General features: G+C 40.1%; 1 protein-coding gene across 1 annotated transcript; it reads left to right on the forward strand.

The window, feature by feature from the left end:
- The first annotated feature begins 834 nt into the window (after nt 1-834).
- CA12 (carbonic anhydrase 12) lies at nt 835-21,245 on the forward strand. The gene is made up of 10 exons (XM_010717320.3): nt 835-1,058; nt 4,114-4,134; nt 7,059-7,238; nt 9,226-9,368; nt 10,135-10,230; nt 11,891-11,954; nt 12,390-12,547; nt 13,602-13,728; nt 17,548-17,632; nt 18,528-21,245. The coding sequence occupies exons 1-10, from the start codon at nt 968-970 to the stop codon at nt 18,604-18,606; spliced, it is 1,044 nt and encodes a 347-aa protein (XP_010715622.1). The 5' UTR covers nt 835-967; the 3' UTR covers nt 18,607-21,245.
- Nucleotides 21,246-21,717: the final 472 nt, after the last annotated feature.

Here is a 21,717-nt window from a genome sequence, read left to right on the forward strand (position 1 = left end):
CTAATAACATGAAAAAATTAAACAGCATTTGATAAATAAAGATGCTCAAAAGTAATATGTGCTACATGGTTGTTACTAAGACATAGTAAGTAGTTAATAACAGTTACCAATAATAATGTACGTAACTGGAACAACTAATAGTTGTCCTCCCTCCCCTCAGCTATCCATGATGTATTCAGTTTAAGAGGTTACTCCTCAATCACCTTCAGAAGAGGACATCATCTACGCCCTGTGCTCCTCTCTACCCCTTCCCACATGTCCTGAACATAGCCTCTGCCTCTGGGGCAGTTGTTTCATGAATATTCATTCCTCTCTACTTCTTGTATTCTCTCAGTTCCAAGAGCTTTCAGCTTAAAGAAAAATTCTTCCTGACAAGATGGGCATTTTTTTCCTGCAAAGTGTCCATGGTCCCTCAGAAGTATGAACACTGCCCCACACAGCCTCAGATCTCTTGCCCTCCCCTGACTTCCCCTCCCTCCAGTTCTCACAGTGGCCCTTTATGCTAAAATCACACTGATCCAAAAATGGGAGTTTAGAGAGCCGCTCTGAAATAGGCTAGAAAAACTCTGCTGTGGTCTGGCTCACAAAAGCAAAGGACACATTCTATAAGCTCTCTCTGCTACATAATTTCTTAAGTTCCACATCTTAATTTGCTTTATAAGTACTGGAGTCGGTCCCCTCAGAAGTTCGGTAAAATCGTGGTAATCAAGGACAGGATCAGCTTTCTGAGGGTGCTGTGACCTAGAGGCAGGTCTGATTACATCACTTGTTTTGGGATGAGTCCGAGGAGCTTTATAAAAAGCAGACCTGAAAGGAGGGAGAGAGACCAGGAAACAGAAGAGCAATAATTCATTAGCAGAAGGTCTGCAAGCGTGCAATTTGCAGTTTGCCAGATACCTACAAGGGAGTTTCTTCAGAGTACAGAGAAACGTGTGAACTGCTGGTGTATTACAAGTCTTTCCTTGAGATGTCAGTCAAGAGCTGCAATAGAGCCATAGTCACTCCTGTGCTCATTTTCTACCTAAAGATACAACTCTCGGTACCAGCGTCACTGAATGGTAAAGTCTTTTGGCTGTTTTATTGTTGCTCTTTTTGCTGGGTAGCTCGTGTATGCAGAAAACTAACACCGCTCTTAATTGCTTTGTTGTTTATTTGTTTTTTGTTTTTTTAACTAATATTTCAGTAGCATGCTCAACACTGTGTATTGCTGCAATCTGCAATTGTTTTAAATCAGTGTCCTTATTTCAATTTCTCAAAATAGGTATTCTGATTTAGAAAGAAAACAGAAATCTGTGCTCTGATTTAGTTCACATTACAGACCACTTGTGTGCTCAGCATGCCTTGCTTTGTGAGACTGGCCTTCTTTGGTGTTAGTAACACCTTTCTTTGGAACCATAACATCTTTCCCTCTACTCTTTTTATTTTTAAACCAAACAAAAAGAACGTAAGCCCTGTGAAGCGCCCCATTTCCCATGTAATAAATCTCACTGCCTTATATTTACATGGGACCTGTTTCAGGAGATCAGCACTCCTCACTTTCTTTTTAGGAGTTAATTTTCAACCATTCAAGCTTATTATAATCCACCTAGCATGATTATAGGATAGGGGGGAGAATCATAGTATAGAGTTATGTGAGAGCATGAATGTTCATGGAAGGAAAAACCTGAAGGTTTGCACGTAATCCAGAGCAGTCTGCTTCTTGTGCAGCCCCACCAGGATGAGTATTTTGCCAGGTTTTCAGCATGAGCTACACAGGGTGGAATTCTAAACTTTTCAGCTCAGCCGCCTGTTATTTCAGGCATATTTCCTCTGAAAAATTGCTAAATGGCAGAATCTCCCACCTGAAAAGCATAGGCTTTCACAGCTCAGTGCTCTGCAGAATTACAACACTGAAGGCCTGGAAGTGAAAAAATGTATTGAAAAAAGTATATCTGACAATGCATCCTGCAGGGAAATCTGGAGAACTCCTAGTTTGGGATGAGACAGCTGGTGCCAACAAATGGTATGAGCTACAGCACCTGCCTGTTTTTGGCATCTTCCCAAGTCAGAGACCCAAATAAGATGCAGATTGTCACAACTTTCCCCTCCCACTTTACCAGCTCAGAAGTGTTACTGGAAACATACTTATTCCCTGGATATTGATGAAACCTAGATACGCTTTAGGCTCTAGGAAACTCCTCTGGCATGTGCAGGCATGTAGCTGTGTTATTCATCAGCACTCACTGCAGGACAAGCACAGAGGCAGGAAAGCCCTCATAGGCATGGAGCTGCTGGTAGTACCCTTGCAGGTGTGAATCAGACTTCTGTCCAAATTCAGGGGACTGTGTAACAGTCTGCTTCATTCTAATTTCATTATCAAGCAGAGTAAACGTAACACCAATCTTGCTCACAATATCAGAATGACAGTAAATCAATTCTGTAGCTCTGACATGTTAATTCAGACAAAATCAAGAAGATTCTGCCATCTGTTGTCTGCTCATCTCCCTCATAGCCCTAGCTATAATTGTGCTCATCAGTAAAGGCACAAGGGTAGTGAATCACAGAGCATCAAAGATGTTCACAGGCTAAGGAAAATTTCACTTGGTAAAAGACTTATAGTTTTTATTCATTTTTATTTGGAATAAAAGCCCAAATTGCTGAAAATCTGAAATTTCTTGTTTTAAGATTGTTCTATATCATAAATATACATGCATATATTTACAGTTTTGATACCTCGTGCATACATTAACATGAAGTAGGAGCAGGTGGAGATCAGCTATTTCAGTTAAGCCGATGCTTCTTCAAAACCTGCTCAAATGAGGATGTGGAGATTTCTAAGGCATGTTAACAGTTGGTAACTATCTGTATGCAAGTGGTACCCACAGAGCGTGCTGACCACAGGACACAAGCAGTCCCAAAAATCTCAGTGAGGGACAATCCCAGCAAACAGAAGGGGAGAAACATATCAGGTTCTCATGTAGCAACTGAAGACAGCGCACGTACTCTCCTGCAGAAGGAACCTGGGGAATCCAGCCAGGGTGATTACACACATCTCGTTTATAACAGAGCAAGGCTCACTGATCCTGATGTGCTGGAACCACAGAGCTTAGTGTTTCCAGCACGTATCAATATGTAAGAGCAAAGTGTAGCTGTTTTGCACATCCCCACAAATTAATCCCAAACATTTCACACAACAGTTTTTGGCTAAGAGCTGTGAGTACACTACAGAGTACAAAAAAAACAAAGCCATGAATCAGGTTCTGAGCAAATGTGTGCACCTAAGGATAAATATCTGCCTGCATACATGCATACACAAGCACATGGAGCGTTTGCAGGACTCGTCATCCAGAACTGCCTCCTAAGCCTGATAACTACAATTGTTCAGGTCTACCAGGACAGGTGCCAGTAATTACACAGCAAGCTGAATGACTCTAAGTAGACTGAGGGGGAAAAAAAAAAAAAAAAAGAGTATTTAAATAAGTCAAGACATTTCAAAAGGCATGCAAAGGCACTGTTCCACATTCTGTTCCTTAAGCAATGGATGAATATTGATCATTTTAGCACCCACTCAACCCCCTGGGATTTTCTGAGTTATGTTGGTTCCTTTATCACATCCTCTTTTTCCAAAGTCCATCTATTTTCTGTATGGTTCAGCTGGCAAATCCCAGAGAACTTGTGCAGAAAGGATTGCTTCTCATTTCTCAGGGCAGCAACAGGCATTCCCCTGGTGCATTTCAAACAGCTCAATTAGGCATGGGGATTTTGATGACGAATTCATCCTGCCTACACTCCTTATTTGTCACACCAGAAGAAATTGGGGATGCCAATATATAGTCTGTGGCTATTAAAAAAAAAAAAGAGAGAGAGAGAGAAGAAAAAAAGTTTGGCCCCAGAATTTTAGCAACTACAAGAAAGTAAAGTCCGAGGCAAAATCTCTGAATAACCCTACTCATACTGTGGTTGGGAAGGCTCATAACCTTTGAAAACTTCTTTGTTTTGCTCAACATCTGGACCTAGAAAGCCAGATGAGAGTAAATTTCAGTACATGGATTTAAGGGGTGATTTCTTTCTTTAATTTACAGCGTAAGCTCAATTTCAAAGATTCACACTAATATTTTGTTTGTTTTTAAACAGGGTCAAAATGGTCTTATATTGGTAAGTACTAACTAATTTGTGCATTAATTAACTAGAGACTAGAATTAACTAGAAATTTTATTTTAAGCAAACAAATCCTCTGGCCAGAATTTCCCCATTCAGAGCTGTGTTTCACACACCACATGCTCACAGAGAAGCAGCCTGTACTGAGAATGTCAGCAAAAAATGCTTCTTCATAAGCCCTTGGAGCAGCCAACAACTCCAGGAATCTCTGTGATTTAACTTGCTGCTGATAACTGCTCGCTTTGCCTGTGCTCCAGATTACACAATGTGTAAGTGAAAGGAAATTCTCAGCTGACATGTCTTTAGGTATTACCGTAATCATCAGCATATGTACACAGATTTCATATTCTCCTTTAGCAAAAATTGTTCAACATACTTTGAATAAAAGAAGCTTGGGCTTTTCACCTTGCCAGCAGCAAGTAGATGAGCCTAACTGCGCTGGTTAGTAAAGAAAACAACGCTTCTTTTACTACCAGCAAAGGAGAAGTTCTGCCCTTCTTCCCAGGGCCACACATGTTCAAATTAGTTACTTCTGCAGGAAATTTGGGGAATTTTGGTACCAGTGTATTATTCAGATTGTGTTCCCGACGCAGGACACAGCCTCATGCCTTCCAGTTAAGTGCTTTGACACTGCAATCCTGTTTCTAACGTAGTTATTTTTTCCTTCAACTACTGTTTTTTAAATCTATTTAGAAAACATATACCAGTAACTTCAAAAAAATCAAAATAGCAATTGAAATGCACAGAAAGTTTCTTTTCCGGAAAAAAAGGAATGTTGATCTGCACAGAGAAGAATGGCAATTGGAAAGACTGCAGTCAAAGCCAGAAATTATCCACCATAATCTCCTACTGACACTGACTCGTTATGGCAGCTTTCACCTTCCATCGTTTTTACCTTTACCCCTGTAAGAGCTTGCAGTGCTCCCCAATAAAATTAAGTCAACAGTAAAACAAAGAAAGTCAGGCCACTGTAGTCAGTGCAGGCTGATCTCAAGATTGAGGGTCAAGGTACAAGACTAAGGGTGGAGGAGACATTCAGGTGCCAGTCGATAGAACTGGAGACCTGTGCTTCACTTCTTTGGATTCTGCAATTCCTCTAACTCACAAGCTTCCCACTGGACACACACCAAAAGATCTACACGTACTGGCCATGTGTAGGTAGACTGAGCTCAGACTGTGCTCTGAGCAAAATGGAAACCATGTGGTCATGCTGCTGTGGCACGTAGCCTAGACTCTCAGTCTTCACTACTGACTCAGCCCTGGGCTAACTGCAGCTGTACAGCTTCCAGCTGGCTGAGAACAGGGGCAGAGTGCTCTGCGTGACTGCAAAATACCACAGACATTCCCCGTGCTACTGACCCAGTGCATTTTACTACTTAATTGACTACAGATTAAGAGAACTTGGATCTTCTGTGAGAACCTCGAGCAACAGGAATATGAACTGATCATCAGAGCAAAAGACCATTGGTAACACAGGCGCCCCATAGACCCACTTTCTTCTTCTGTTGGTCAGCCAGTGTGCAACTCCCACAAGCACTATCATCCTTGAAGGACCATCTGCTCTAACATCTTAGTGAGATGACAGAAAAAGTCACAAGCGCTATTTTGGGCTTGGGAAAGAAAAAAAAAATCAAGGAACTAAATCTATTTAGTTTAAGAGAAGCAAGAAACATCGTCCTCTGTAAGTACTTCCAGATGAACACAAGCATGCTCACAGCAGACTCTTCAGTTTCCAAGCAAAAGACTTGAAGCAGTTGCTATCTAAATGAAGTCAAATCTAGACAAATTCATTGCGACAAGCAAGCTTCCAGAGAGAGCAAATATCCTTCGGGCAAGAATGAAGTATCTCTTATCTGCAAAAGTTAAAGAAATACTTTTTTCTTTTTTCCCCTAAAAAATATAGCCTCCTTAAAGTTGTAATTGATCCAAGGAGGTCCAATGGCCTGGGTTACCAGATCAGTCTGTGTGGCCCCAAAAGATCTTCCTGCTTTAGGAAGAATCAGTGAATCTTCAAGTATTAGAGAGAAATGAAAGTTACAAGCACTTCTTCTGGAATTTAAACCTCAAAAGTCCCAGCTCAGAGCTTGTGAACGGCTGCTTGCTATTAATATGTAATTAAATACACCAACAATATCTTGATGTTATCTATTCTTTGTAGAAACTGCCTAGGGCAAAAGATTGTGAGGAAAAAATTCTGCAAGAGTTTGATCAAGTTATTACAGGTCAAATTACCATAACACCTCATTTCTATAAATTAGCTTTTTACTGTGATGTAGGTAATATTACTAGATGGAGCGCAATGGTTTGTACAGTAAGGAAAAGTTTATAAGGATCTGGCTTTCTGGTTGCTGGAAAATATGGAAGCTTTCCTCTGTCAACATGAAGTCACTTCTGTCAGAAATTCTCTTCAGAATCACATTAACATGCACACACCTGTAAGGTTTATAGGGAAAAGTCATTCACATCAGTAAATAATGCTGGCATAGATACAGTTTCACTTGTGCATGAGGACTTCAAGGAGAGATAATACCACCATTAGGGTATCAAAAGCACTGTGTTTGGCTTTGGTGCTGTTACCATAGGCCTAATCCACTGAGCTACCTCCAGCAGGGTTAGATAAATGGGAGCCAAGGTTGCCCAAAATCAACGGATGGTGAACCGTCTCTATGTGAGATTTCTGCTGGCACTTCCTCCGCCAGCAAACGCATCTTACTATGATAATTAGGCCCTTTTCAATTAAGCAGCATAGTGGAAACAGGAATTGAGAAAAGCTGAATTAAAAAAAAAAAAGTCTTCAGAATTCAGAAAAGGGTCCTCTTCCAACTTCTGAATGAGAGTTGAATCAGTCTGGGGGAGGGAAAGGCATGTGCTAACTGGATAGAGTTAAGGCTGACAAATGTCAATTTTGTCAATTTATGTAGGTCCTGATGGAGAGAACACCTGGCCGAAGAAATATCCATTTTGTGGAGGAGTATTTCAATCACCAATAGATTTTCACAAAGATATTCTCCAATATGATTCTAATCTCTCACCTTTAGAATTCATAGGCTATAATGTGTCTTCCACTGACCAGTTTACACTGACTAATAATGGGCATTCAGGTAAGGGAGCTCAATGACAGCAAACAATTATGTAGGAAAGTTGCTGCAGTTTGTAATCTTGTATTTTATGTGCAAATTACTTTGATTATCATTTGAAGTTAAGCTATGATGCCTCTTCATCAGCATATGCATATCTAGAGAACACGGTAGGGAAACTTGGGAACGTACAAAGCACAGATGGATTTGCTGCAAGCAGAACTGAAAAACTGTGGTTTTCTTCAATAAACTACAGGCATGCCAAAAATAATTCCTGTACCTTTGAAAGCTTTTCTTCCTACTTTGGCTGAAGTGCTCTGAAACAGACTTGGTGATTATATTAGAAAGAGAGAAATTGATAAAATATGAGTGCAGTTGATCTCTGATATTCTAATCAAAGCAGCTAAGTTGAGTTACGTGAAGGAAAAAGAACAAAGGAGCACTATTCTGTTCCTTTGACTTGAGGTAGAAACCTCCTATAGCATAGGATAAGACAAATAGATAAAAACAGAAAAATAATTAGAAACTGCTTACAAACATGCCCTGCCTAGCTGTATTAAAAGTGCCAGTACACAAAGTAAAAAGCAGAAAGGATGCAGTCACATAAAGATCTGCAATATCTACCGTATCAACACTATGTACAGTAACAGTTAAGTTAGTCCATCATTTTTTCCCTTCATGAGACACTTGAGGACATGTAAATAAGGACACGTATAAGGCACTTCTTGTATCCTCTAAGCATCAAAAGAACCTCTGCAGCCTTTGCCTCTGCTCTTCTCTGGCATGCTCTGTTAAAATGTGCTCGTAATGCATACTTCTCATTTTTTCCTCATGCTTTCAGTGAGGTAAAGCTGCTCTGTATAGCATCACAAACACATTCTCCAGGTAAAGACCAATCTCTCAGTTGGTTCAATGGAAAATCAACTCTTTGTTAGAGTGATCATTACAGCATCTAGTGTTATTTTCTCTTATGGCTAGAGAAGAAATCAGTAGGGTACTTAGTCACATCAGTCACTCCTACACACAGCTAAGGCACTTCACTGCCAGTTAGGCCAGATGTAATTACCAACTTCAGCTAGACAGAACAGCAGACCTCAAGAAATCCTTTTTAGCTAACAGAAAACGTTTGCAGCTGCTTCTTCATGAGTTTTGAGCCTCGTTTTCCCCCCCAAATCTGGGACACATCAGAAACAAATTATATTCTCACTAGAAACCAGTAAAGATAAATTGCAAAGCAGATGATATTTTCTTTATACAAATCAATGTTTAATGAAGTACCAAATTTCTCAGTAATCAGTGACAATAGAGAACATCTCAATTCCCTTTCTATTGTAATTTATACACAAAACATAAGCTAGTCTGTCCTCCACACTGAGCAGCATTAGCAAGTATACAAAAAAGCTCATTCCACCATGGCTGAAAGAGAAAATACTGATACTTTAGGTCAACGGGTATCTTGCTGCTTGACAGCAGCACTCCGGGTTTGACTGAGGAAGGGGGAAGGAGGGAGAGATCAGTAGTTTACTTGGTGTTGACACAGCTGCTGAGAGAGGATTAACACACAGAGGAGTTCAATATAACAAGATTTCAAAAATACTATGAAATATTAATTTATTAAGACATTTTAATCATTATAAAGGGAATTAGAGAAGGCACATGAGCCTAAGTTTTGCTTCAATACTTTGATAACTTTCTCTTTAATAAAGCTGAGATAATTTTGCATTCTTTAAGGAGGACAGAGATTTCCATTAGCAATAATTCCCACATTCAGTTCATTTAGTTAAAGAAAACAGAAAAAGGAATATTCTAAATTCTTCTGAATCGCTTAGAAATAGTTAATGACAAATTGTTTAGCTCCTACCTACAGACTGGGATGGATTCCAAGCTTAAAATGTAGCTATTCTGCTTTGTTCTTTCCCTGCATATTATGTTTAGCTGTCGTAGTTTTATTTGCCCCCACCTTAAAAGCTGTGGTATCATTTGCCCCCACCTGCCTTCGGTCTGCTTACAGTGAAAATGCATCTATCACCTACCATGCACATCAGAAACCTCCCTTTTGAATACACTGCATCTCAACTTCACCTGCACTGGGGAAACAGAAACAAGTCGGAAGGCTCAGAGCACACAGTCAGCGGGAAGCACTTTGCAGCAGAGGTAAGACGTGCTCAAATCAATGAATGAAATAAAGAAGGCCAGACACTACCTCAAATGGGATCTTTATCTTTGGTGTATGCCTGAAAAGGCTGCAAGGTTCTAATCCAAGTATTTATGATCTGAATGTATAATTAAAATATGCTTTGTGAACCACAAACAGGGTGGGCTCCAAAGTACTACAAGTCAAGGAGTTATAATCTAAACTCAGGGCTGGCACTGGGTCTCTTAAGTAATTTCAAGCAGATTGCTTGGTTTCTCTGTAATCTTTTAGCTGCACAACACTGCTTGGCTGGGTTTGAACAGTGTCTTCAAATGCTCTTCTTCTATCTTTATTCGCACTTTTTGTTCCATTGAAGAACTACTTATTATCTTTCCTAATCCTAAATTATGGGTTTGGGAATAGATTTTGGAAAGCAGTACCAACTGGATATTTACTGCAAAACGATCAAAAGAAATACTGTTTTTTTCAGAAACATTTACTAATGCTAGTATTACAAACAAGACACCTTGAAGATGAAACAATCATTCTTTTTGCTCCCCAGTCATGTAGACAGGAGGGATAACAGCCAGAGAGAAGCTGGGAATGGGTTTTTCAATCCTTTTGCCTTTTTCCAGCAAGGATCTCACCACTGTGCCTAGAAACCACTGAAGAATGCTGTTCTACTGTTGTTAGCCTGAGATGGCTGCACTCATCTTTTTCAGTTGCTAAATAAAAACATTACCATGCCCACAGCATTATCATGAAAACATATCTCCTTCTCTGTAGATGCACATTGTACATTATAACTCTGAGAAATATCCAGATATAACAACAGCAATGGACAAAGCAAACGGACTGGCAGTTTTGGCAATTCTTCTTGAGGTAGGACATAAGACTGGGGGTGCTGTTTATCTGTTTGTTTTTTAACATTCTTTCAATAATTAAGTCATTAGTGAGCTTTAAAGTAACACTTAGGCTATTTTGCAATACTGCAGCTGAGTAAGTGTTCCTCTTTTTCTGTTTCACTAAAAAGGCCAATTCCGTCAGCACGTATGTAAACAGGTACCCATGTTAGGAAAAGAGGAGTTCTGAGTATTTCCTCACGTTTTCTAGTAAAATCACTTCAATTGTTAAATCAGTTTTTGCATTCATTTACAAGCTAAGTATTGGTCTAGCTTATCAAACAACAGGCAACTGTGAATTTCAAACCTGCTTACTCAAAACTGCTTACTGTAGGATGAAGCAGTGTCAGCCCAGCAGAAACATACAGACACAACTCATCCTTTGGCAACGTAAGATAATCAGGATGTGACCATCGTTTTCAGGATGCAAGATTGGTTCTGAGAATATCTGAATCACAGACTACAGCAGCAGTACAAAACTATAAACAAGTAAATTCAGTGCTTTTTTTAGACGACAGGACAAGTTTCCTATATTTTCCTCTGAGGCCACACATACAGGCAATTAAAGGTAACAATGATGTTAAGAAACAATTCTGACAAGCTTATACATATCTAAATCTATATTTTCTTGAGAATTAAAAGTCTTAATTAATAGAATAAACTTAACTATCAAGACAATTTTTAATTTTCTGCAGCATAAAAGACCCTTCACTCAAAGTCTGAAAATACTTCTACACTTCACTGAAAAAAGTGACAATGTCCATTGACCAAGCTCTAGTTCAAGTGGCTATTATCCCACCTCACTTCCTAGCAGAATTTGTCAATAACTGTGTTACATTTCAGTTCATTTGGAAGTTGCAACTGTGAAAAGCTTCAGAGTACTTATATATTATGCAGAGGATTATGATTTTTTTTTTTTCCCCAAATAATGGTGTTTAAAATCAAATAAAGAAATGTTGTTAAGTCTGGTGATTAGGTCTTTGAAAATCTTTCAGGCAGCCGGTGGCTTTTACAGTTCAGCTAAGGACAACAGTTTAACATGTCTGCTGTCAGAGGAGCTGCTAAGCACCCAAGAATTCATAAGAAAGACATTGATTATTAAACCAAAAAGCTGTTGGTAGCAGTTAAAACACATGGTCTTGCTTGCTAGTTGAATTACTGCTCCTGCCAGTGGCCCTGCATTACCCAACAGTTCATTCTTCATCTTCGTGGTCTATGAGGAGCATTAGACTGAGGAACGTTTGTGGGTGGAAAGATGTGGCTTGGATCAGAAAGCAGCAGATGAGCTGAGCAGCCTGTCAGTTGAAAACTTCTGTCTATTGATGTTCTCAGAGGAAATGGCTACTCCTCCTTTGTGCTGCAGGCCGAACAGGCAAAGCAACTCAGCCTTTCAAGTGTGTGCAAAAGGACTATGCTGCAGTTAAGACCTGAGTGTAACAAAGCACCTTTAATAGCCACAGACAGACTAAGAGCCTTATTGGGAATGGTACGTAATATTTCAGTTGCAAAGAGTAATTCTATTCAATTTAAATCTGGACAGTGTACTCGGTTTCCTTAGGACAGAGTTCATCAAATACTGCTTGCTGCTGTGTGCAGAAGCACAAGGACCTACACAGTTGTTAACAGTCTGCTCATTACAGATTGGACCCTTCAACCCATCATATGAAAAGATCTTCAGGCACTTCCGGAATGTGAAATATAAGGGTGAGTGACTGTTCTGAAGTATCAGGTAGGTACCAGATAGGTACCCTGTGACAGGCTGAACCAGCTGCAGAAACCGTCCTGCAATCCCAGGCAAAGCAGTCATAAGCTGAGAGACTTTGAAAATCAATGCGTTACTCTGCAGAGTGTATAGCTAGCAAGATACACATATACATGGGGGCATTATGTTGTTTGGTTAATAGGCTACAGGTTATTGTATAAAATTCTGATTTGGTATCTATGACAAGATTTGTATATAGGAAATGCAGACTTTTGGGTTTCCTATGTCAAACTGGGATCATCTCCACTTAAAAGTATTTTTCTTTTCCTAGAGATCAGACAAAGCACCCTGCTTACTGCAAAGCAGAATCACTGCACTAGTATACCATCCACATGGTAATGATGCAGCATTTAACACTCTGTTAAATCCTGTTTTAGATCAGATGGTCCACGTCCCTGGTTTCAACGTTCAGGAATTGCTTCCTGACAGACCAGATGAGTATTATCGCTATGAAGGATCCCTGACAACTCCTCCTTGCTACCCAAGCGTTCTCTGGACAGTCTTCCGGCACCCCGTTAAAATTTCACAAGAGCAGGCAAGTTACAACACAAGTTGTCCTGATCGATGTTTGTTAAGGAGTAGTAAATGGATATTCTGGATTTGTTTTCCTGGATTTGCCTTACTTTCTTATTCAACTGGAAAATGACTATTGCTAAAATCTTTCAGGCGGGTGCATGTCACAGAACTGACTTCAGTCACTACCCCATTCACTATAGAGTTAACCCATCTTCAGTTGACCAAAATGATGGACAGCCAATTGAATAGCAATAGCTTGAAAAATCACAATAAAGTGAGATTCATTTATTTTTACCGAGTGCTTGCTCCCTGCTGAGAGTCTTTCCACGAGTCACTACCAGATCATTTTTGCCAAGCTTTACATCTGAACTCTAAACTCTACATTCCTCTGTGCTCTGATCCTGACTAACTTAGGCATGATAGATTGAGTAGATGTTAATGTTTCTAAAAAGCTAGTAATGTATAATTCGTCAAGCCTGAATCCCCAGACTTTTCTCTAACTTAAGGTTCTTGATCTCATCTAATTAGCTTCTGTTTTCAAGTGGACACTGACTAATTACATAAGTTTGTAATCACTACCTTGCAATTCATCTAATTATAAACACAAGGAAAAAATGTTACTAAAAATGTTATTATCACCTTTAATATGAGATTTAATTACCATGTGCTCCCTGTGATGAGAGTCAATTATTAATTTCATCCACTGTACCAGATTATTTTACCAAAGCATGAGCTCTTTGGTGAGCTCCTTCATGAAATAGCACTGCTTAGGATTTAGACTTTGCTGCAAAGGACCACCACATTTCCTCCCATTCAATTTTCCTGTCAGCTAATTACAAACCAGCCTTTATTTTTTCAGTATATAAAACACACAGCTAGGGGTTCCAGAGATGTCACCACTGTTTACATATTACTTTCTATTTGGGCTCACAGACCATGTAAGACTTCCAAGAATTATTTCATATACCCCTTTCTGTTTGACAACATCTGTACCTTCCAACATACACTGTCAGCAATACACCAGCATCACCTTTTCTGCTTCTGGAAGCTGAACAGTGTGCTTTCCTTTATAGCTGCTGGCACTGGAAACAGCCATGTACTGCACAGAGAGTGATGACCCAGAACCCCTGGAAATGGTCAATAACTTCCGAAACGTTCAGGAGTTTCGTGAAAGACTTGTTTTTATCTCCTTCCATGAAGGTAAGCTGTACAAACACTTCTATGCAAAGAAATAGCACACAGTTGTTTGGGTCAACTTGAAACATCGATGTGGCAGTCCTGTTGCACTGTACCAGCACAGACGTATCAGAGGTCCACTCTACTGCAGTTAGATTTTTTTTTTTCCCCTTCTGTATGGGTAACTATGTAAGAGTGATGGCATTCAAAGAGTATATACAAAGTTTTGTCTCACAGCAGCTATCAGACAAGCCATACCAAGCAACTCTTCTGACCCCAATCAAAGGGAAGGAGATGAAGGGAGGCAGACTGTTTGGCCTCCTCATGCCTAGCAGAGCTACCTGCTGTCACTCCAAACACTAAATAGCTCTCTACAGCTGAATGCTTTCAGCCAGCTTAACTGAGGTGGCCTTCTCTCCTCAGCTACATCTCTGGTTCCTAGTAATATCAGGCCTACTTTTGTGCAGACAAGACGTTTAGAAGGAATCACAGCTTTGCATTTCAGTGAGACTGTTCTGGGGTAATTATAGAGAATTGGAAAAAGTCCTCAAGAGAAACTTAAATTTGATAAGTACAAATAACTTGTAACACTGTATATTGTATGATCCAGTGTTACAAGTGAAAAAAAAATCAGTCATTTTATGAGAAAGTCATTTTACTGAGCCCCACAGTAAGGCATCCGAGGATCTTTTCTATGCAAAATGCATTGCTCCAATTGCTGTGATGTCCTGCAAATACTCATAAGCAGTTGTAAAGCTGGCACACACACAGGGCAATCTAGGCAAACCACTACACAATTTGAAATTGAGAATAAAATGTTTTTAAAAGAAAAAGCAGACCACATGAAAAAGATTAGCCATGCAGTAAGCTTTCAAGTTAATAAAGCATTTTAGCATGTCATATCAACTTTGCCTACTAGTTTCTCTCGTCTAAATGGAAGAACAGAAAACACAGGAGTTACCTATATCTATACTGAGAAAATTCTCACCACAAGCTTTACTTTTCAGTAACATAAGAAAAGCCCTGACATCCTTCTACTGTCACAGGCAGGGTATGAAGCATGCCCTGCAACTAACTGGCACTGGACAGGCCTACTCATAGCATGATTATCTGATACACAAAGCAGAGCAAATTGCAGCACATGATGCAAACAAACATGATAGAAATCTCAAAAATAACTAGCTTCTGCTTTTTTGCGCTTCTCTATGACTGAATGTCCCAAAACTGCTAGAGCTTTAATTTCCAATGTCTGGGGAAAGGGAGGAAATCAAGTAAGCTTGGACAATAAGAAACTTAACTTAAATCCATGCACACTTTACTAAAGACATTTTCAAGCAGAAACACTGAAATAACAGAAGTTCTGGAACGAGCAGCTACCATGTGCTTAAAACTCAGAATCTTAGGTGATCCAACTTCCACTTTTTCTCTCCTCTCAATTCATGAAAGTAAGCAAGCATATGTTGCTGGTTTGCTAATATGATTCATAACAGTCAGGGATGAAAAATGCTGTTTTTCATCTGGGTCTTAAGCTGAATTTTCTGCACCTTTCTACTCTCTCTAAATCACGCTCAATTCTTAAAGTGATGAGTTACAATCCATGATCTCAATAACTCAATAAAAAATCAGACAGCATGGTTTTAATGTAGGGATCTAAATACTTCGCAGAAATGGGATAAGCATTATGATGTCTATCTACAGGATCAAATTTGACCTAGAAGTGACATTTTCAAAATTGCTGCTGTGAACCAATGCCAAAGCCAAAAACAACGTTTGGCTCTTCCTCTGCTAAGCTACACTGTTTGCTTCCCATGCAGAGGTGACTCCTGCTATAGAAGCATTTTCAGTTTTTCCTTAATGTTGGCATAACTTACTAGGGCTGAGTTTTATGGTTTATTGCCCACCCCATTGTTCTCACCCAAGAACTGGTCTCTATGGCTACAGAAGGCATTGCTCAGTGCTACTTTAATAGAAACCCCATTCAGTTTAAGTACACTTAATTACAAAGGCTCATTGGCCACCAGTGAACCACAGCAAAAGTGTTCTACCCACTGCAAGAAAGGTATTCATCATCCCTGTAATCTCACATTCCACCTACTCCAGCCATAAAAGCTCCCTCACAGGTGCAGTCCCTTAACTCAAAAAATTAAAAAATTAAAAAATTAAAAAGGGAAAAAAAAACCCTTCCCCCAAAGCACAGCTGAGATGCACCTGGCTGCTGGCTGTCAGCCTGATGCTTCCAGAGGTACCACAGGCAAGAACAAAGCACTCTTGTTGAAAAGGGAAGGAGAGGCCATTCAGTGAAACATGGCTTGGGACAGACAACTACAGAAATCTGTGAAAAAAATTCTGTTGTGCACACTCCAGGCCTCAACCTAAAAGCATTTCTTCAGAGCAACATTTCTGCCTTTGCAGTGTCAAGTCTGAGGGCTACTTATCTTCATCAGAGTGCCCATGCCACACGATGGAGCCACTGAACTGTGCTTTGTGTCCCAAATTCAAATAACTGAAGTATTAGATCATCTAAGTTTGGATGCCAATGACTAAAATCTAAACTCATGCTCACCATGAATAAGCACTAAAGTTCAAAATGCCTCAAATCCTAGAGGATCACTCACCAAAACTCAAACATGCTTAAAATGTATTTTGCCTGTTAGGAACCTATTCCAATAAAATCAGCTCCACACACACACAGCTGAGATTTATTACAGCATTCACAGAGTCATAGAATTGCAGGGGTTGGAAGGAACCTCTAGAGACTCAAACCTTCCACTGCTCACAAATTAAACAGGAACAGGTGTGTAGTGTTGTTAAAAAGCTTTCTATCTGAATTTCCCAAGATGTCCTCATCAAACAGAAATCTAAGATATGAACTTGAGTTTTCCCTAGCTTTCCTCTTTAAACTACAAGCTTTGTTCTGTAATTTTCTATTTGGTGTTACATTTTGCTGCCCATGTGATGCGCTTTCACTGTAGTAAAACTTGCCTTTACTTAGAGACAACCAGTCATTTCATAAAACATAAAAAATAGTGTGTGAATGAATATGAAAATGTGAAGAGTACTCACCTTGATGGTCTTGAGGTAGGCCAAAATAGCAAAAATACTTTTACTGTTAAAAATTATATATAAAGGTCTTTATCAAAAGTGAGATTATAGCGATAGTGCTTAACATCTCAATGCAAACATGAGATCATTCAGTCGCTCATACTGCAACCTGGATTTCATTCTTACCGTTCTAGGTGCCTTTAATCAATCATCACTCTTCAGCTGCTCACATTCAATAGCGTCCTGCCATGAAAAAACAACAGGCATCAAATCTAACATCCTTTGTCCCCTGAGTTCAGCTCTTCATTTTTGCTTACGCTAATATGTTACAGCATCAAATCACAGAACCACATCATGATTTGGATTGGAAGGGACCTTAAAGATTATCAAGTTCCAATCCCCTTCTGTGGGCTGTTGCCACCCACAGATCAGGCCTGCCCACAGCTCCTTTCAGCCCAGCCTTGAATGCCTCCACAATGGGACATGCACAGCTTCGCTGGGCAGCCTGTGCCCAGGAACCGAAAGACAACTGCTATGCCTTAGGCTGCATGTTGGCGTTGTGACTCCAGCAGGCACCTGATTTGACATCCTAACCATGGACTCATGGATTGGGACTTTCTGACTGACAACCATGCAAATTTACCCATTCCATGACTGCAAAAGTGATACAAGTGGCAGTGGATACGATATGGCAGGAATGTTGCAGATGTGGGAAGAAAGTGCTATGACAGATTAGAGATCAGCATTTTCCTCTCAAGTAAATGAATTCAACTGTTTTGTATGTTTCCCCTTTTCTTCTAGGTGTTCTTGTTTCTGTTGTGATAGCCTGCGTTGTGGGAGTTCTCATCTTTCTCGTAGTAGTCTGTTGCCTATGCAGGAGGAAAAGGTAAGATGTTCTGCTGTCATATCACAGGAAAACAAGTCAAACCAATTTTTTTTCTCTAATACAGAGAAATGCTTCTGTGTCTGAAAACCAGGATGATTTTTACAGTGGTAACATTTGATCTTTAGAATATATTAACTCCTCCTTTGAGATTTTTAATCACAGTAGATGTTATTTCTTCAGTGTCATACACTTCAAAGTAGTTCTGTTTCATTGCCAGCAAAAAATGTTTATGTGGCTAAGAAGGATCTACATAAGGGATTTGTTTCCACTGGAGGAATGGTTGATTTTAGTGATAAATAGCACCACAGTGCCGTAGTTAACTACTGTAGCAATGCTTATCAGAAATACGAAGACAAGAAATAGGAAAAAATGTGAGTATAAGGGAAAGGCAAAAACACATGTCAGTTTAGCTATTCCCACAAACAGTTATGAAATGAGACTCCCTTTCCAAACTAAACAGATACATGGTTTAGACAACAAGCTTGCAGTTTTTCTGCCTCTGCCATTTCTTCTTTTTTCCATGGAAGAACAAGAAGTGAAAGGAGGGAATAATTTCAGAATTATTATTATCCCAAAGGTCATACTATCTAAGAGGAAACAATCTGCACTGACAAGAGGCCATTTAGGCAGACTGTTTGACACCACAGCCAAATTCTGGGAAAAAAGACTGACATGACAAACTTTTCTACAGCCTGCTCGTATAACTTTGTGACTGGCGCTGACTTTAGCACACTGTACGTATCTCTTGAGACATATGTAACAATAAGCTACTCTGGCATCTGCACCAGCTCAGAGAAAAATAACTTCATGCTTGAGTAATGGAACTTTTAAAATAACTAACAGTGCTTTTCCTTCATTGCAATTACAAATACTTAATGAAATTGTCTTGTTTCAGCTGCAAAAAAGAAGAGAGCCGAGAGGTCACCTACACACAAGGCATGCACCAGAAGGAAGCAGCTATTTCCAAACTGTGATGCTGTGCTCTGTCTCAGATGCCCCGTTTCATCATAGCACTGACTGATTCTGCACTAACACAATGCGTTCTCTTGAGGAGTGGATTCTATTGCTCTTGGCTAATGACAAGCTCAGAGTGTTCTAAAAATGGACCACCCCAAACTTTTACTGGAGCCTTTGTTCTCCTTTTCCAGGGAGATACGATCAGTGAATACTGCTGAGGGCTAAATTCCCTCCTACACTTACTTCATGCTGGCTGCTTACTGAGTCTGGGTCTTTTAACTGGTTCTATAGTTAATCCTAAACTCCAGTTTTATGGTTTGTTTAGCAAAGATTTTCCCACAAGTATTCAAACGTGAAGACACTCAGCAAGGTACACGTACCCTTTACTGCTAGATCAGTGTTTTGGTCTTTGGGCAATCCAGGAAAAGCACCATGAATACAAACAAGATATTTAAAAGGGCATTTGTCTTATTTATCTTAACATCCTGCTCTTATTTATAGCATGTATAAGAATGATGTGAGAGACACTGCCATTACTGCTGCTTTTTAGCATCCTACTTCCTATTTAATCATGAAATCTTGACTGATTTTAGAGTACATATAACAAATCCAATTATATTGTAGATCATTTTGCTGACTTAGTTTTCTGAATTTAGTAATTTAATTATTAGAAGGTAATTAAAATTATCTCCTCAAATTTCATAAGATGAGTCTCCCGAGACTCACTGTGCGTTTTTGAAAGTGAGAAGTGTGCTTCTGCTGAAGGTGATGGCAAATTGTATTGAGTTCAGAAGAACGAGGTCTAACCAGCCTAGCAGCAGGTGCTTACAGAACACCTCCTGAATTTGACATGTGAAGATCCTCAGCCCACACAACCAAGAAATATATGCTTACTGTAAGGAAAAGTTGCACGTGAGCAGCTACTATCAGCCTAATGTCAGCTTCTAGCAGCTTGGTTCCAGCTGGCAGGCTAGGCACAGAACTCTTCTACCAAAAGCCACCAGCACTAGGATCATAGTATCTTACTGTTACATTTCATCCACTATGAGCAGCGCAGTGCTACGGCACACCTTGCACAATTAAGCTCATTCCAAAAGTTGTTCCTGTCGCATTAGGTTACAAGAAGTTCTGTATGGATTGTATCTCACGCCTGTAAAGCAGATCTGAAGGATTTACTTCAGGCAAGCAAATTTGCATTTCTAAAAAAGCTCATTAAATATAAGAGCTTAAAAAAAAAAAAACAACTACAAAGCTTCTTAACTGCAGCTAAGACACTGGTAGAAAATAGTGCTCTTTTATGAAGCTTTCTGGGTTCAAGTAAAATAGCATTTTTATTAATTTCATAGCAAAATCAATGAGTTAAATCTCATTTAACAACTAGCCTTCAACTTTAAATCTATTGTTCATTGCTGAACATGTAAGCTTCATATTTAATCATTTATCACTGCAGAAAGCTGCAACACAGATGTGTGGTATCCATGAGGTCTCAGCTGTGTACTTCTAACAGCTGCTTTCCAAAAGTGAAGTTATAAACAAAGACTGATTCTTTTCCCCCTAAATTCAACAAGGCACAAGTTGTTCCCTCTGTGTAGACAGACAACAGATTATATTGGACATTATCTGGGATGCTGGTGGGCTAAAAGGAAGTCACTCTGCACCAGGAGCAGCAAGTCCCCATAAGGACCAGGATAACAGCACATGGCACTGTGCCACCTTCATCGTGAGGATGAAAGAAAACCTGCCAAGAAGTTATAAAAACAACTAAACTACGTAGCAGGAAGGTAAGCAACCAGACTTCTTCACACGAGATGGCTGGCACTGAACTGCTGGGGACAGTGAAGTGAAAGGCACATCGTTCTAATGGAAACAGCTATTTCTAAGTCCCAGAGTCCCATAGCATGCAGCCCCTCAGAGTGCATCAGTCAGACAACGCAGCACTCCTCCCTCACTGGGCAATACTGACAAAAGCTCTTCTGCTCCGGCTGCTCAGGAATCTTGTGCAGCCTCAACCATTCACCCGATTTTGTGGAAACTGGTCAGTAGATTTCAAAGACACCAAGACAAACTGAGAGTAATACAATCAATAATGCATAATCTGCAAATGTCAAGGCAACAGACCAGATAATGCTTCTCTCCTGCGCTTTGCAAAGATATCACATGCAGTAAGAGAGCCTTGGTCACACAAACCCACCTGTGCTCTGCAAGAAGCAAAGGGGAAATGCCATTTCTTCCACAAGCTCCACGACAGCACAAGCCCTCCTCCCAATGGGGCTGAGTGATGGATGTGGAAATGTCTGGTACCTGCAGCAGGAACCTGGGATCAGCAGGGGTTTCACCAGGATTATTGCTCAGGATACAGGCTTTCAAAAAGCCACTGTGAGATTCCATTATTAACCTGCAAGGACTATCTTAATGTCACTTCCTCTTCATTTTTCCTTGACTTGTCTTCTACTTTAAAAAAAAAGACCATCATTTGTGTTCATTACTAGAAAATGTAAACTGGAGAGCACTCTATCCTACAGACTTCTTTAAAAGAGGCCGTATTTATACGATCCAAATTTCAAAAGATGTCACATAAACAGACCCATTAAACAAAAGGAAGCTCTGACACCTTGTTTCTGTTTTGGCAGCCTGTTCAACAAGTAAACATTTACAGAGAGACGTGAATTGCCCACACTTTGATGGAGCCCAGCAGAAGCCAAGAGAAGGCTCTGCAGCACAGCCCGTCCCTCCACGCTCAGCTCTAGGGCTTGGTGAAGAACCACAGTCTGCCATGGGCAGCCTCATGGGGCCCATCAGCCTACAGGCATCAAGCACCAGGCTCTGCTTTCCACTTCTTGAATGTGAGTGGTTATTACAGGGCTGGCTCAAAACAAGTAAGCAGGAATTAACAAGCAGCTGGTGGCATGAAAGCCTCGGAGCACTGAGCAGCTCCCAGAGCCAGCTACCTGCTTGGTGGCTGCAGAGCACTTCATGTAAAGCCTTTCTCACCTTCTCAGAGGCTCACGGTCTGCACGTGTTCCAACCCACAGCCATAGCTGACTTCCTGTGCAGCTATATTCATGATTTTTTCTGAAGCCTATGAAATTGTTCTATACTTAACCTGTCTCTCCTTGGCTGCTCCATGA

Source organism: Meleagris gallopavo, chromosome 12, assembly GCF_000146605.3.
Source record: "Meleagris gallopavo isolate NT-WF06-2002-E0010 breed Aviagen turkey brand Nicholas breeding stock chromosome 12, Turkey_5.1, whole genome shotgun sequence".
NCBI classification, from domain to species: domain Eukaryota; kingdom Metazoa; phylum Chordata; class Aves; order Galliformes; family Phasianidae; genus Meleagris; species Meleagris gallopavo.